This window comes from Takifugu rubripes, chromosome 19, assembly GCF_901000725.2.
Source record: "Takifugu rubripes chromosome 19, fTakRub1.2, whole genome shotgun sequence".
Lineage (NCBI taxonomy): Eukaryota > Metazoa > Chordata > Actinopteri > Tetraodontiformes > Tetraodontidae > Takifugu > Takifugu rubripes.
The window spans coordinates 14,329,250-14,342,848 of NC_042303.1; the positions used below are offsets into that span (position 1 = coordinate 14,329,250).

Sequence of the window (13,599 nt, forward strand, 5' to 3'; positions counted from 1 at the left end):
GCCCTTTGGAGGACCACCACACGGGCAAACTCCAAAACTCCATTAACCCAGAATCGAACACATGACCTTTTCCCTTTATATATGATGCAGTGATTTGGGCTTGGAAACTCATGGTTTAAGGATCTTAAATGAAAGACGATCGCGGCCCATGTTGATGTAAATCTCCCCATTTACTCCCACACGTTATCTCGATTCATCCCTTCGCCCCCTCCCGCACTCTCCCACCGCCTGCAGGGCTCCATCGATGCGATTAGGAACCGCCGGTTCTGACCCGCTAATATTTGCTCCACGTGAAATCAGGAGGCTCTGAACACGGAGCGGAAGATTCTCTTGGGTAATTCATGCTTTAAAGCCAGAATTTGTTTGTTATTATCTACACTGTAATTGGATTTCAGGCCTGGCTGTGAGTAAATAAACCCAAATATGAGTTATATATATATATATCACAGAAAATCATCATTATATTACATAAACTAATACTGTTGCAACAATGACAATCAGGATGACCGCTAGTTACAATAGCAACAATAATAAGCAATGTAATAGCATTTGAGCGCTACCTGTCCCTTTTCATTCACTGTGAATGTGGGGGGGGGGGGGGGGGGAACAGAACAGGTTTTATTTCGCTCGAGGGGTTGAGAGAGAATAACCTGTCACACACTGACAGGTGTCCAAACGCATCTCAGGAAACTTAAAGTGTACTCAAGACCCAGAGAGCCACGCACCTGGGTATAGGAGCTAAAGGGCCAGTATGTGTGTGTGTGTGTGTGTGTGTGTGTGTGTGTGTGTGTGTGTGTGTGTGTGTGTGGAGAGATAGAGGAAGAGAGAGCACACTAGTAAGGAGAGCAACAAATTAAGAATATCCAGGGCATGACTGTGTGTGCACATTCACGTGAATCACTGCTGCAACCAGTCAGGAGGGTGTGCGAGAACGTTTGATTGCAGGTGAACCCAAACCCGCCTGGAAAGCCTCCTCAGCCGAGCGTCTAAATCAAAGAGAAAGAGGGAAACAGAGGGGCAGCGGAGCAACGGTAGGAACAAACGCCATTCTTCTGCTCCGCTTAAGCCCCTTTCATGCTGCGACGCATGGAGGAATTCCAGCGCAGACTGGGTCTGACGCGCGTTCAAGGCGCCCAACAATGCAACACAGCACCAGTCTGCAGTAATTGCTGCTGCGCAGGAACCACTGCCAAGGCACGTCCACATCCTCCCCTTTACTGTAAAGTAACAACAATCAGTGCTGCAGGAATAGGATGAGATGGAGGGATGGAAAAAGAATGATAACATCAAAATCTTATGAGATGATCAAGAGATCATCCGATCCTGTGTGGAGAGACGTCCGCAGCATCTGGGTGGATTCATGTTTCATCCAAATGAAAGGCAAGGCGGCACAAAGCAAGGAAAGGTGATTAGATACAGAAACAAAAGACTGGCTTTGGGAGCGTTTCTGGGTAAAATGACATTAGTCCTGGTCTCATTCTGCACCAGTTAGACAGCGTTCATAATCGGGATTAACTTTAGTGCGATGGGGAGGGAGAGGGAGGGTGAGGAAAGGGAGACAGAGACGTGGGAAGGAAGTCGCTCACTGATAGATGGAAAAACTGCTGCTGTGAGCTGCGTGTAATGACGATATCAAGCACTTTTGTTTCCATTGGAAATGATTTTTCTTCTGACAACAGCAATATACGTCTACGATAATTGAATATATGCCCGTACAAAAAGTGTGAATAATTTGTACACAACAAATGAGCCGTCATGTTGAATCGTTTAAAACCTGCAAAACCTTGAGTGTGTTTCATAGTGATTAATGTAGTTCACTAATGAGCTGCTGAAACCGTTGCTGTTGTTAGGCTCCTTGTCACACTCACAAATTTGTGTCCTTACAGCTAAAGTGACAACACGCTGAAGCTCACCAGGGTCTGAATAATTCCCCAGCGTGGCGTGAACACACGAATGGGGTCAAGCACACTTTCCAACCAAGCTTCCCCTCGCCCATCATTAGAAACACCCAGAACCCACAGCCTGTAGACTCCACGATGGCAGAATTATCCTATGTGTTGCTAGGCAATTCCTCCAGCAGCCTGGGTGTGTATGTTGCAACGATGATGGCCAATTAGAAGCTGCCTATGTTGCAGTGTCTGCTCAGTGCACCGTGCCCATGCCCTGCATGCTGTTGCACAATGTTTACTGATGCACTATGGTATGGAGGACTGGATCTCCGAGTCTGGTTCATACCTTTAGGCAGTTTAGGTGGAAACAGCAGGCAAGATGCTAACGAGATGCTGCCGTAAAGTATGGATCTTGAGTAAACTGCAACATTTGATTCTTTCTGTAAAGAAAGGCGCTTAAAATCAGCTGCCTAAACCTTTTATCTGCTAAATATTTATTCTCCTACTTCATCAACCTCCAAGGTGGAAGATAAAAAAGTCCCTAGCAGTGAACTTCAGTGACCAAAGCCTTGATACTAAAGCATAAATGGTTTATTGATTAAATCTATAAACCCGTGAGCAGCCAGTGCTTTATTACATCACCACGTGCAGGAGGACCTCGCTTGTATTAAGCCTGGGATCTTCTCAAACCCCCTGTGGACCCAGTAGACCTTACATGAACTGAACTTGGCAAAAAAGAAAACAATTTTCAGTTTTTTTCTCCTTATTTGGCAATAATTATTTGGGTTTATTTGAAACGTTGTATAAGAAATGTCCCAGTTATGCTGCTCTATGATACAATAACCACAACTTAATAGTAACACCACAAGATATTGCTGTTGGATTTACCCATGATAAAGAGTGCAGCGCAGACTGGAAAACGATGTTGAAAGCACAGAAGGGTTCGGGTCAGCCCATTTCACTGGTCCATGTCATTGTCATTCTGCAGAGTTTTCATTGCAAGGCCCCACAGAGTCACACTGGAGATAAACTGCCCCTCGTTCGACCTGTAGGACCCACTGCTGGACCTACCGGAGTTAAGGGATGTGCAGCGGTTGTCTGAGGTAGACACATAGGGCCTCCCTACTGACATACTTCCGTTCTCCACATAGGGCCCATACTCAGGCTCCTGAGAAAGGTGGGGTTTGGCCAGCTTCAAATGATCCGTTCCAGTCAGAGCTGTATTTCTCTCCTGGTGGCTGGACGAGAGGAGATGATGGGGCACCAGCGAGCGCAGCTCTGGAAGAGGAGAGGGGGTAGAGGCAGGACTTAGGTGCAAGCCATGAGGTGGAGTACCTATATGTGGCGCTGTCTGTGCTGGTGACGCAGAGGACGATGGCGGTTTATCCAAACCCCCGTGGGGCATCACGCTGGAGAAATGCTGCTCGCTGGATGCTGCAGGAGGTTTATTGTGGGCGACAGATTTGCGGAATGAGGCTGGATCCTCTGAGTTTGGCGACCTGTCGGGGCTGTTTGGAGGGGGATTGTTGACTGCCGTCCCCTTGCAGTGCTGAGTGCTGTGCCTCCTCAGCATAGCGGAGCGGGTGAAACTCTTCCCACAAGCACTGCAAATGTAGGGTTTCTCTCCGGTGTGCGATCGTATGTGCCGCTGCAAATCCCCCGAGCCAATGAAACACTTGCCTGCAGTCAGCGATGACAGTGTGATTTAGAAAGGAAGAATCAAGCGATTCTTTTGTTGTTAGGTTTTAACAGTGAAGTTCTGGCGCTTACCACACGTGGCACAGCTGTGAGGTTTTTCCCCTGAGTGTCGAGCTTTGTGCTTCAGAAGTTTCCTGTGTGTGTTGAAGGATTTTCCACACTGGTCACACGTGAACGTCTTGTCTGTGGCATGAGTCCTCTTGTGCTCTTTGAGATTACTCAAGTTATTAAATCCTGAGGAAGTGTAGGCAACACAGGTCAATGGTGCAGCAAGACATGTGACCCCAGAGTAAAAGAAAGGAACGGATGATGGTTTAGGTTCAGTCTGGACACTAACCTCGCCCGCATATGTCGCACAGATGTGGCTTCTCTCCTGTGTGGACCACTTTGTGACGCTGCACGTCCCCTGATGCAGTAAAGCTGCAAAGCACAGACACAATTTTTCACGGGCAGCTTTCAAAACAAGCAGCGTTCCTTTCACATCGAGTGTGGCAGCGCACCTTTTACCACACAGCTCACAGATGTATGGCTTCTCTCCCGAATGTCGTCGCAAATGTGTCTGCAAATTCCCGGCCTAAAACAGAAATTCAGTGAGACGCCCCAACACAAACACTGTAGCTGTGACGAGCAGAGATAATGCATTAGGATGTACCTGCGAAAACTTTTTGTCACAAACATTACACTGGAAGGGCTTCTCACCTGCCAAAAATGGTATGTTTAGTAAACTATGAGCATTTAATCACTATTTGACTGAAATACCTACATGTTCATTAATAATGTAGTTATAAATACCAGTATGGGAGCGCTTGTGCAGCTCCAGGTTGCTCGGATGCTTGAAAACCTTCCCGCAAACCTCGCAACAGTACTGCTTGTGACCCGTCTGCAGCTGTGGCTCAGGTACCGTTTTCAGGTTTGGCTCTTCTCGGCTCTCAGGTGGAGGACTGGGAAGTTGTAGGTCACTTGACGTCTCTGTAACCGGCTCACTGTCTGTGTTAAGGCTCTCGATCGGAGTCTCTGAAACTTCAGTTTGGGCTACAGACTCTTCCTGCTGACTAAGTTTGGGACAGCTCAGTACTGGTTCGCTGACTGATTCGGCAAACATCTCCTCCAGAGCCTTCTGAGAGCGGAGGTAGTTATATTTCTTCAGGTACACTGCTTTCTTTGGTCGCATTGGCTTGTTGAGCATGGAATCGGTGGAGCTGGAATTAGGGGGGTTTAAATTGTCTGAGGGGGTTAAAGAGGTGACTGGGTTCTTTTCAGCTGCCATAGACGTGCATGCCTGATTAGGAGCGATAGTGTTTCCTGAGCAAACAGGAGTGTGGCTGTTTGCCTGATTGACTCCAAGCTGGCAATGTTGCTCCTCAACCAGCACCAAAGGGCACGGACTTTGATTTAAGGCTGCGTTATTAGTCTCAATTGCAGTTTGTTTGAAGTACTGCTTACTGTAGAAGTTGCGGAGCTTGTAGCCATGAGCAAGTTGTTTTTCAATAGGAGTCTGACCACCATTAGTAGCATCACAATTGGAGCTACTACTGGGGACAGAGATGGGCATCTTTTTACTGTGGTCCAAATCATTGCTGAAGCCTGGCCTCTGGGTTTCAGATGGACAGTGGAGATCAACATCATGAGGAAGAGCGCTCCCCAGGAGGCAGTCATGCTCAGAGCTCAGCATGCCTGGGAGAGAAAAGGATGAGATTTCCACTGGCGGAGGACAGGGTTTGAGGAAAGCATTGCACATGTTCTGGATGTTTGGAACTTGCAAACACTGAGCAATGTCCAGGAGTGCTTGAACATTATCTTGGTTGATGTCAATATGAGAGGTGTACATGTAGTCCAATATTTGGCCAATGCCACCGACGTCCTGGATGACCAAGTTAAAGACCTCGTTCTTCTGACTGGGGGAGTTTTGGAAAAGGGACCTAGAAGAAATACAAATAAAATGTGCTTTACACTTGATGTTACTGACAAACAGAAAGATAAGATTGAATAGATTTATCAAGACAGAAAGGCACCTGAAGTAGGAGCTGAAGGCTGCCAGGACATTTTTGTGTGCTTTGAAGCATACACCTTTCACAACCAGCATGCAGTCACAAAGGAGCCCCTGAATCCTCTGCTCCTGAAGCTGCTGCAGCAGGTAGGAACTGTGGCTGGACAGAGTATCCATGGTCATTCAGCTGGAGAACTCCCCCTCACATCAAACACCTAACCAATGGGACATATGGTTAGGAGGATATTGATATATCTGATACACTCAAGTGTTTGCAGCAATTTAAAATACAAAACCAAACGAATGCTCAATCCTGAACAAAGAGTTGTTAATCAAATTTCATGTAACTCTTAAAATGTGCATAATCCAACGGCTACGCCACGAGACCACCCAGGCAAAAAATAGACGACGCTGCTAACTTCCAAGCTAAGCTATTCAAACACATATATAAACAACGTGATATGATTCAGTGTAGAATTAAAAGACGATAAAAGCAGAGAATCTAACTATTAAGGTTTGCAATAGAATTTAAGGTCGAACCTTCAGAAGAGAAGCCCCCTTTTATTTGGATGATGGGTCACTTTTTCGGCTGAACTATCTAAACCTCATTTCCTTGTACAACCAGGAATAGCTCACCCTAAACAGGAAGCAGGTAACGTCAAGAAATATTTTGACTGAAAAGTCTCACCTTCAATTTCAAAATATTCAAAAGTTAGGAAATTCGTATGCTATGTTTAAATTAGCTTCACATACGTGTTTGGTTAATGAACCCATGCAATACGTCATTTTTAGGATTTGGGATTCCATGTCGGAACTATTGTTCGAAAGCAATGTCACACGGAAGAAAATTGATGTAGCTAACTAACTCAATAACTGATGTTGTGGTGTTCACATGGGTTTGCTCTCATGGGTTTTGGTTTTTGTACGCTTTAGATTCTAAACCACATTCAGACGTCGTTGAATCGTAATCTTTGTGATATTTGTCTGACATTTCATCTCAACTTTCGCCACTCTTGGACCATTGCTAAAAAGATATTTCGATGTTTAACCGACTTCTTTTTACGATTTAGTATCGTGGCGTTCCCTTGAGTTTCAATATTTTATTTTATTTTTTCAACTAGTGAGCGTGTCGCTAATATGGTGTTCTTCACCTGCAACGCCTGTGGCGAATCCCTGAAAAAAGCCCAGGTTGAAAATCACGTGAACATTTGTCGGAACTGCCAGGTCCTCTCGTGCATCGACTGTGGAAAAGACTTCTGGTAATGAATGAGAATATTGTGACTTTTTGTTCTTTAGTATACATTTGCATTTGATGTTATGGTCAGCAGTAGCCACATCGCATATATTCTCCATCTGTACATATCATTTTTCAGGGGTGATGATTACAAGAACCATAATAAATGTATCAGTGAAGATCAGAAATATGGAGGCAAGGGTTTCGAAGCTAAGGCAAACAAAGGTGAAGTTAAGCAACAACAGTGGATCGAGGTAAAATGACCGTTATGCAGTACCCATTGGCAACTGTTGTTAGTGTATTGACTTTCTGTAGGTTTAAAAAGCGCCCGTTAGTTTTTAACATTGTGCTTCTGCTCATACAGAAAATTCACGATGCTATGAACAAACCTGGCGTCAGTGCAAAATTAAAGGAAGTTCTCGGTAAAGTCAGTACTTATGATAACGTTCCACGAAAGAAGGCCAAGTTTCAGGTTGGTGAAATTTCCTTTAGTTCTGATCATTTGTGTTATTTTTTCCACACTTGGTTTTAATAATGATTTTTTTCTGTCTTTCTTTTGTAAATTTTAGAACTGGATGAAAAACAGTCTCAAAATAAACAATACCAGCCTTCACGATGAAGTCTGGGATATTCTTGCAGCAGCTGACAATGTAAGTTAACCTAAAGCATATGTTTATTTACAATCCACATATATAAGGATTTTACAAATCGGAAAGTTATTAGTTTAGTTTAAAAGCAAAGAAAATTAGTTTGCTTTGTCCTGTTACATACATCTTGTTACCTGCTTTCAACATGCATAATCCTAAACATCTGTTTTTCCTACTTGACACCACAGGCTGTTAAAACCCCTAAAGAAACTAATGAAAATAAAGAGCCAGCTGCTGAAGTCACACTGGGTTCTAATGGAAATCAGAATGGACATGGTGCTGTTGACAAGAAGAAGCTAAACAAGCAGGAGCGTAAAGAAGCTCGTCGGCAGAAGAATGGCAAGACTGTGAAAATTGCTAAAGAATCTGAAACACAGGAGACAGAAGATAGCTTGGCAGGCAAAAAGAAAAAGAAGGATCGGAAGAGACAACACAGTTGTGAGGAAGATGAGAAAAATGGAGCTGAAATGACTAAAAAGAAAAAGAAGACAAGTAAGTTTGAATCTTAAAGGCTTTACACAAATAGATAATGCATGCTGCTCTCCTTTAGACATCAAAACCAATTGTTCTTGTCATGTCTTATCTGTTTAAATGACTTCTATTCACTATTCTCTGCAGTGTACCAGTAAGCTGAAGTCTGTAATAATTATAACTATCTTTTGCTTTCAGTGGACCAAACTGCAGAGGAGTCAGAGGAGAATGAAGATCACAGGGTTTCCAAAGGTACGGTATTTGAATTTGCAACTTTGAGTGATGTATCACTAAACATGGCTCAAAACCTGCCTTTCAACAGCTATCCTAAATTACATTATTTGCTTTAACTGTTGATACGAGTGATAGTTTACACCATGTTGCATTGAAAGATTGACCCATTCTGGGGTTGGTACAAGAAAAAAAGGAAAAAAAATCAGGAATGATTTCATGAAATCCCCTTGAAGTGGTGCCATGGCAATAGACAGCTCACTCAGCAAATACATTTATGTGCTTAAGTTGCTATGGTACAACAGAGATTTCAGCCTTCACTTCCATAGGTCCACCACGGGGCAGTGTTGCTCTTTGTGTTGAGAATTAGGAACTGAGCCTCCCAACAGCAGCTTATTTATGTTTCTAAAATTTCAGGCAAATTCAACTGGAAGGGAAACATCAAGGCAATACTGAGAGCATCCCCTGACCAGGAACTTCCAGTGAAGAAGCTCAGGAAGAAGGTGCTTTTTACACCACCAATATTTGAATTCAAAGTTGAATGTAGTTTAACACAAGGAGCTTGTGCCTGTTGTCTTGCAGGTTTTAGCAGCATACCATTCTTTCACTGGGGATGGCAATTTTAAAACAGAAGAGGACCTGCTTGCACTTTTCAACAAGAAGGTCAAGAACAATCCAAAATTTGCCATTAAGAAAGAACGCGTTCGACTTTTGAAATAGATATGTCCACCTTATCCGTCTGACACAAATGTTTGTTGTTCATAGACTTTCTAATGCAAAAGTGTTGATGGAGCCACTGCAATATAATGAATTAAATCATTTTATACCTGAACTGTGTCCTGCTCCTGCTTTTAGAAGACTTTCTGAACTGGTGTTTCAGTGCAGCTAAATGTATAAAATGACAATCGTAGGGACAGCTGCTGTGTTCCACATTCCAAGCTCATGGTAAGGCTGGGAAAATGCACCTTATCTGTGGGATTGGATGTTGGAGTGGGGGAAGGGAAACAGGAGAGGTGCACCTGAGGTAAATTTGACTCTCACACGGGACAAAACTAATGCACATTCCTCGGCACCACGAATGGGGTTCACTTGGCCAGGGACACAGAAGCTCCATAGAAGTAAGACACTTGGTGTCAGCCTCAGGTGAAGTTTTAATGCTGTCTGATTTTTCCTCTGCTAGAATAAGCAGTCTTTCACTTTATACGCACACACATACAGAACTACAGGAGGAACTCTGCCCAGCCTTATGAAGCTCTGCTAATCCCAGTAGATTTAACATAGGTGCTCATTCATCACACTGCTTTACCTGTAATTGTATATTGCATTCTCAGGGTATTAGTCATGCTGTTAAGTTTTCTTGTATTGAAATTGTGCTTTTGTATTCCTTAGTGGGAGTCACCATTGCCCGATTCTTTTGTCTTTGTCCAGAAACCCTGTTTGAACACCTTTGAAAAGATGAAATGCCTGCTTTTTTTTACACTTTTAATTTGTCCCTTTAGCCATGTTCCCAACATCATATTTTTCTTGTTTATACTGCAAAAAATATCAGTTATGATGTGCAAAAAATCTAGGAGAACTGATGATTAAATAGATAAATCACTGCTTAACCATATGTCTAGAATATAAAAAAGAATTATAAAACAGTCCGTCGTCCATTCAAAATGGTTAATTTCGCATCATTTAAATATATTGTTGCCTTGATATACATCTATCATTTGAATTAAGCTTTGTTCTTGACTGTATATTTCGAATCGATTCTGAAGAACTGGGAACTACAATTGTCGCTTTTGACGACGTCATAAACAAGCGCCCGTGTAAAGACATGACAGGAAGTGTCTCGTAAAAGAAGGCAAGCCTTCAACGCTGCTGTACGACACAGGTTGTAACACAATGCTAAATGACAGCGATCTTGCTACGTTGCGGAATAGATTTAAGAAAGATGCGGAATTTCTTATGCAAACGACAACATCGTCTGACGGAGACGAAAAGAGTAAGCTTCTGAACGTATCATGTTAGCCTGCATTATTAGCCATTATTAGATAAACGAGTCTTCTGACTGACGCTAATGTAGACCCTGCCTGGCTGAATAAACTTTAACGTGACATATAAGTAAAGCTTTGACTTGGAAACGTGTACGCTTCTTTTGACTTGTGTAAGATGATAACAGACATAAATTGTGATTGCATGCTGTGTGGGACCGTAGTCAACTTATACAGTGAACAATGGTTCAACTTAGAGGCCCATACTGGCAGAAATCCAGCAATTCTTGATTGTTTTGACTAGAAAACGCTCAGCAATATGATACAAGAGAACTACATCAACCTAGAGGTCATCCATTTGGCAGTGTAAACTGATAACTGCAATATAAGCTGACAGATAAAACACACATTTCTTTGTAAATCATTGGCTGCATATATTTCAGTTTACGTCCAACCAGTCATGCTGGCAGAAGGAAACCATATCCTGTGTCAGTTGTCAACCAGTACAGCTTAGTTTAATTAAAGATGTAGGCCAATTGGTTGTTTTGGAGCATTGAGTTCATTGCGAACTCTGTACAGAGTAAACCAGCATGGACTTCAGCAGCCAGCTAAGGTCACTGATACATTTAATCATCCAGTAAATTATAGAGATTAATAGTGCTCGGACATGTAAGATTATCACAAAGAACGCTCAGTTTCACCTCAAAAGCCCCCTGCACCTGAATGGTTGGGATTTATCATGTGATGTGAAGGAGGATATTAAGCCTTTCATCATATGGCTCATAGGTCTTTTGATCATCATTATTATTGATTATTCAAGGACTTTGTGATGATAAGTAGTATTAACAATGCTGTGAAATTTGTGTAGTTTAACTGTCGAAATGTGAGTGAAAGTTAATTAAAAGTATTTTAAGTTCTCTTTCATACAAATGTAATCTCTTCTAACTTTCTTGAAAATTTCAGGTCAGGAGGAGAAAGACGCTAAACCTCTCCCACGCATAAACAAACACTCTGTTTTCTGGATCGTGGCATCTATAGGGCTAACCTATTATGTGGAATTCTTTCAGAACCTGAAGGACAATGACGATATCAAAAGGTGATTGGGTCGGGGATCCTCTAAATCTGTTCATTTGCCTTCAGATCCTAAATGCAATGTAACGGGCTGTTCTCTTCTAGGTGGTGGTTCAATATAGGTCTGCTACTGCTTGGGATCTGCCTGTCTTTGGCCATGTTTTGCATTGTTTATCTGGAGTGGTTCAAAGGCATCAAGCACTATGACCATGAGTACCCTGCCATTCCCCCCATCACTACTGCAGCTTTTATCGCTGCCTCTTGCAGGTAGGGCAAAAAAACTTTGGAGATAACAAACCTTTCAGAGGCTCGTGATCATTTGCGTAGTTAGACTGATTAGACTTTTCATTTCAGATTTATTCCAGGACAGAATAAATTAATATAAAAAAATACTTTAAAACCTGTTCAGCACAATAAAAGGTAAAGGTGTCAGTGTAAATAAACAAGCTCTTTATTTATCTTTACAAAAAGACTAAGGCAGTTGGTGGGATCGCTGAATATAGCAATCCTGAATGTATTCAGGTGTCGGTGTTTGCACAGAAGAAAACTCTCTGCTATATGTAGGTATGGGGACCCCAAAAAACTCAGTTTTTTAAGGTGTTTCAAGCGTGTTCACCTTAAACTGTTGTGGTAAAGTCATCATCCAGTGCCCATTTGATAGTATTTCTCTGCTTTTCTCTGCAGCTTTAACATTGCACTGTGGCCGGTGTGGTCCTTCTTCACTCCTCTCATCCTCTTCACACAGTTCATGGGTGTCATCATGGTCATCTCTTTGCTAGGATAAATGTGACAGGTAATCTATTATAGATAACACACATATTTGTTGAATGTAATGGTGTTAATATGAAAATAATGGTCATGATTTATGTTAAGATTTATGCTCAATTAATTAAATATGTCTGACAACAGTACTTATTTAAAAAACAACATTTATTTGGCCAATGTTATTGATGAATTCTTCTACTCTACTTTTTCTTTCACCTCAGATGCATAGACTGCGTCAGAACCCAGTTTCAGGCTGCAGAGCGACGAAAGAAGCACAGCAGAGGTTTTGACCTGTAGTTGAAGAACAGAGTGTCTAACACTCATGAAGTTAGAAATGTGTGTTAATGGGCTTTTAATAATACGTTTTTAAAATATTCTTTTTTTTTGGTTTTGTGGGACATTAAATTGTATAATCTGTATTTTTTTTAAATAAACTTTTCTAAATATATTTGATTTTTTTGACTGAAAGTATTAAAATGCAAGATTAAAACAGTGTGTCAATGTTTAAAAGAATATTACACAGAAAAGCTCAACTAAAAACTGTAACTGTTTCTAACACGTGGTTCATTACAGTTGGTTTTCTAAAAGCAAAACTTAACCAATTAGGAAAGTTAGGAAGATTGACCTCAAAAAACATCCCCAATACAATATTAACTGAATGAATTGATTCTAAAACTGTTGCTGCCTTTGTTGGGAATTTAAAGGAACAGTTGAAACACTTCCAGATAAACTCAGAAACGCTCAGACTCAGGTCTGATTACACATTAAAGGTTGATAATCAAAGCGACTGATTCTTTGTTCCCCTGCTGGTGATGTTAATGGTTAGTTAATGGTTAATGGTCCTCCTGATGGCATTATGCATCGATTCGCAGTCTAGGCTAGAATAGATCTTGATGTACTTTTCAAGGATGGGGAGGAAAAGGAAATGTATGAAAGCATATCAGCAAATAAGCCTTCTGGCGGTGGTGCGTTCAGGTGTTTATAATCCCTGTCTTTATTAAATAAACTGCAAAAACGTTATCGGAGACAAGCCTTGATAATTTACAAGCTTAAACCGGAATATGTACGGAATATGTATGTGGACTGGGCATGCCTGAAATGTGCAAATACATCCCATAAATTAATGCCCGAATGAAGGTTTTTGACACTGAAAAACCAAAGGTATGGTATCTACCTTTACTTGCCTTCCATGCTTATTTTAAGAGTGGCAATTGTTTCGTTTTAATCAAGTAACAATTGGATATATAATCAAAAGCAAGCGTTTATTCACTCCCTTACTCTTATCACTGCGCCATTGTCATGCTGATTGCGCGCTTCCGCCCAGGCTATTTATGATGGACCAGGTTACAGGGCGTCTTAGCTTCAAGCTGTCCGTCTCTCCTCTTCAGGACCCGCGCTGAAATCTTAATTGCGATTCCGAGCACTGATTTTTCTGTCTTAACCGGAATGAAAGGCTTTTACTCCATTACATTTTGGACTTAATACTCGGAGGAAGTGGCGCAAAATCTGTCAGGACGGAAGAAAAAACGAAAACCAAATAACAACAAAAAAAGAACCCGTGAGGTTTGTGAAATTGAATCTTAATCGTATTCAGTCCTGGATAACACCTGATAGCTGCTCGGGGAGG

At 41.9% G+C, this 13,599-nt stretch overlaps 3 protein-coding genes across 5 annotated transcripts; 2 read left to right on the forward strand and 1 right to left on the reverse strand.

The window, feature by feature from the left end:
* Nucleotides 1-2,505: 2,505 nt before the first annotated feature.
* On the reverse strand, nucleotides 2,506-6,230 carry zbtb49 (zinc finger and BTB domain containing 49). The gene is made up of 8 exons (XM_011614176.2): nucleotides 6,115-6,230; nucleotides 5,600-5,789; nucleotides 4,380-5,506; nucleotides 4,240-4,286; nucleotides 4,088-4,161; nucleotides 3,925-4,007; nucleotides 3,660-3,821; nucleotides 2,506-3,569 (listed from the first exon to the last, which is right to left on the reverse strand). Exons 2-8 carry the CDS (start codon nucleotides 5,755-5,757, stop codon nucleotides 2,848-2,850), a joined length of 2,373 nt encoding a protein of 790 aa, XP_011612478.1. The 5' UTR covers nucleotides 5,758-5,789; nucleotides 6,115-6,230; the 3' UTR covers nucleotides 2,506-2,847.
* A 183-nt stretch (nucleotides 6,231-6,413) lies between these two features.
* Nucleotides 6,414-8,989, forward strand: lyar (Ly1 antibody reactive homolog (mouse)). Its single transcript, XM_003973548.3, has 8 exons — nucleotides 6,414-6,833; nucleotides 6,948-7,062; nucleotides 7,173-7,280; nucleotides 7,378-7,458; nucleotides 7,644-7,947; nucleotides 8,125-8,178; nucleotides 8,575-8,660; nucleotides 8,740-8,989. The coding sequence occupies exons 1-8, from the start codon at nucleotides 6,712-6,714 to the stop codon at nucleotides 8,875-8,877; spliced, it is 1,008 nt and encodes a 335-aa protein (XP_003973597.1). The 5' UTR covers nucleotides 6,414-6,711; the 3' UTR covers nucleotides 8,878-8,989.
* Nucleotides 8,990-9,161: 172 nt separating this feature from the next.
* Nucleotides 9,162-12,462, forward strand: tmem128 (transmembrane protein 128). 3 transcript variants are annotated; one of them, XM_011614180.2, is made up of 5 exons: nucleotides 9,162-9,300; nucleotides 11,100-11,232; nucleotides 11,313-11,474; nucleotides 11,892-12,000; nucleotides 12,194-12,462. In XM_011614180.2, exons 1-4 carry the CDS (start codon nucleotides 9,213-9,215, stop codon nucleotides 11,989-11,991), a joined length of 483 nt encoding a protein of 160 aa, XP_011612482.1. In that variant the 5' UTR covers nucleotides 9,162-9,212; the 3' UTR covers nucleotides 11,992-12,000; nucleotides 12,194-12,462. The 3 variants fall into 3 exon arrangements, with proteins under 3 accessions (XP_011612482.1, XP_011612483.1, XP_003973598.1); XM_011614181.2 differs by having other exon boundaries at nucleotides 9,193-9,275; XM_003973549.3 differs by lacking the exon at nucleotides 9,162-9,300 and adding an exon at nucleotides 9,980-10,147.
* Nucleotides 12,463-13,599: the final 1,137 nt, after the last annotated feature.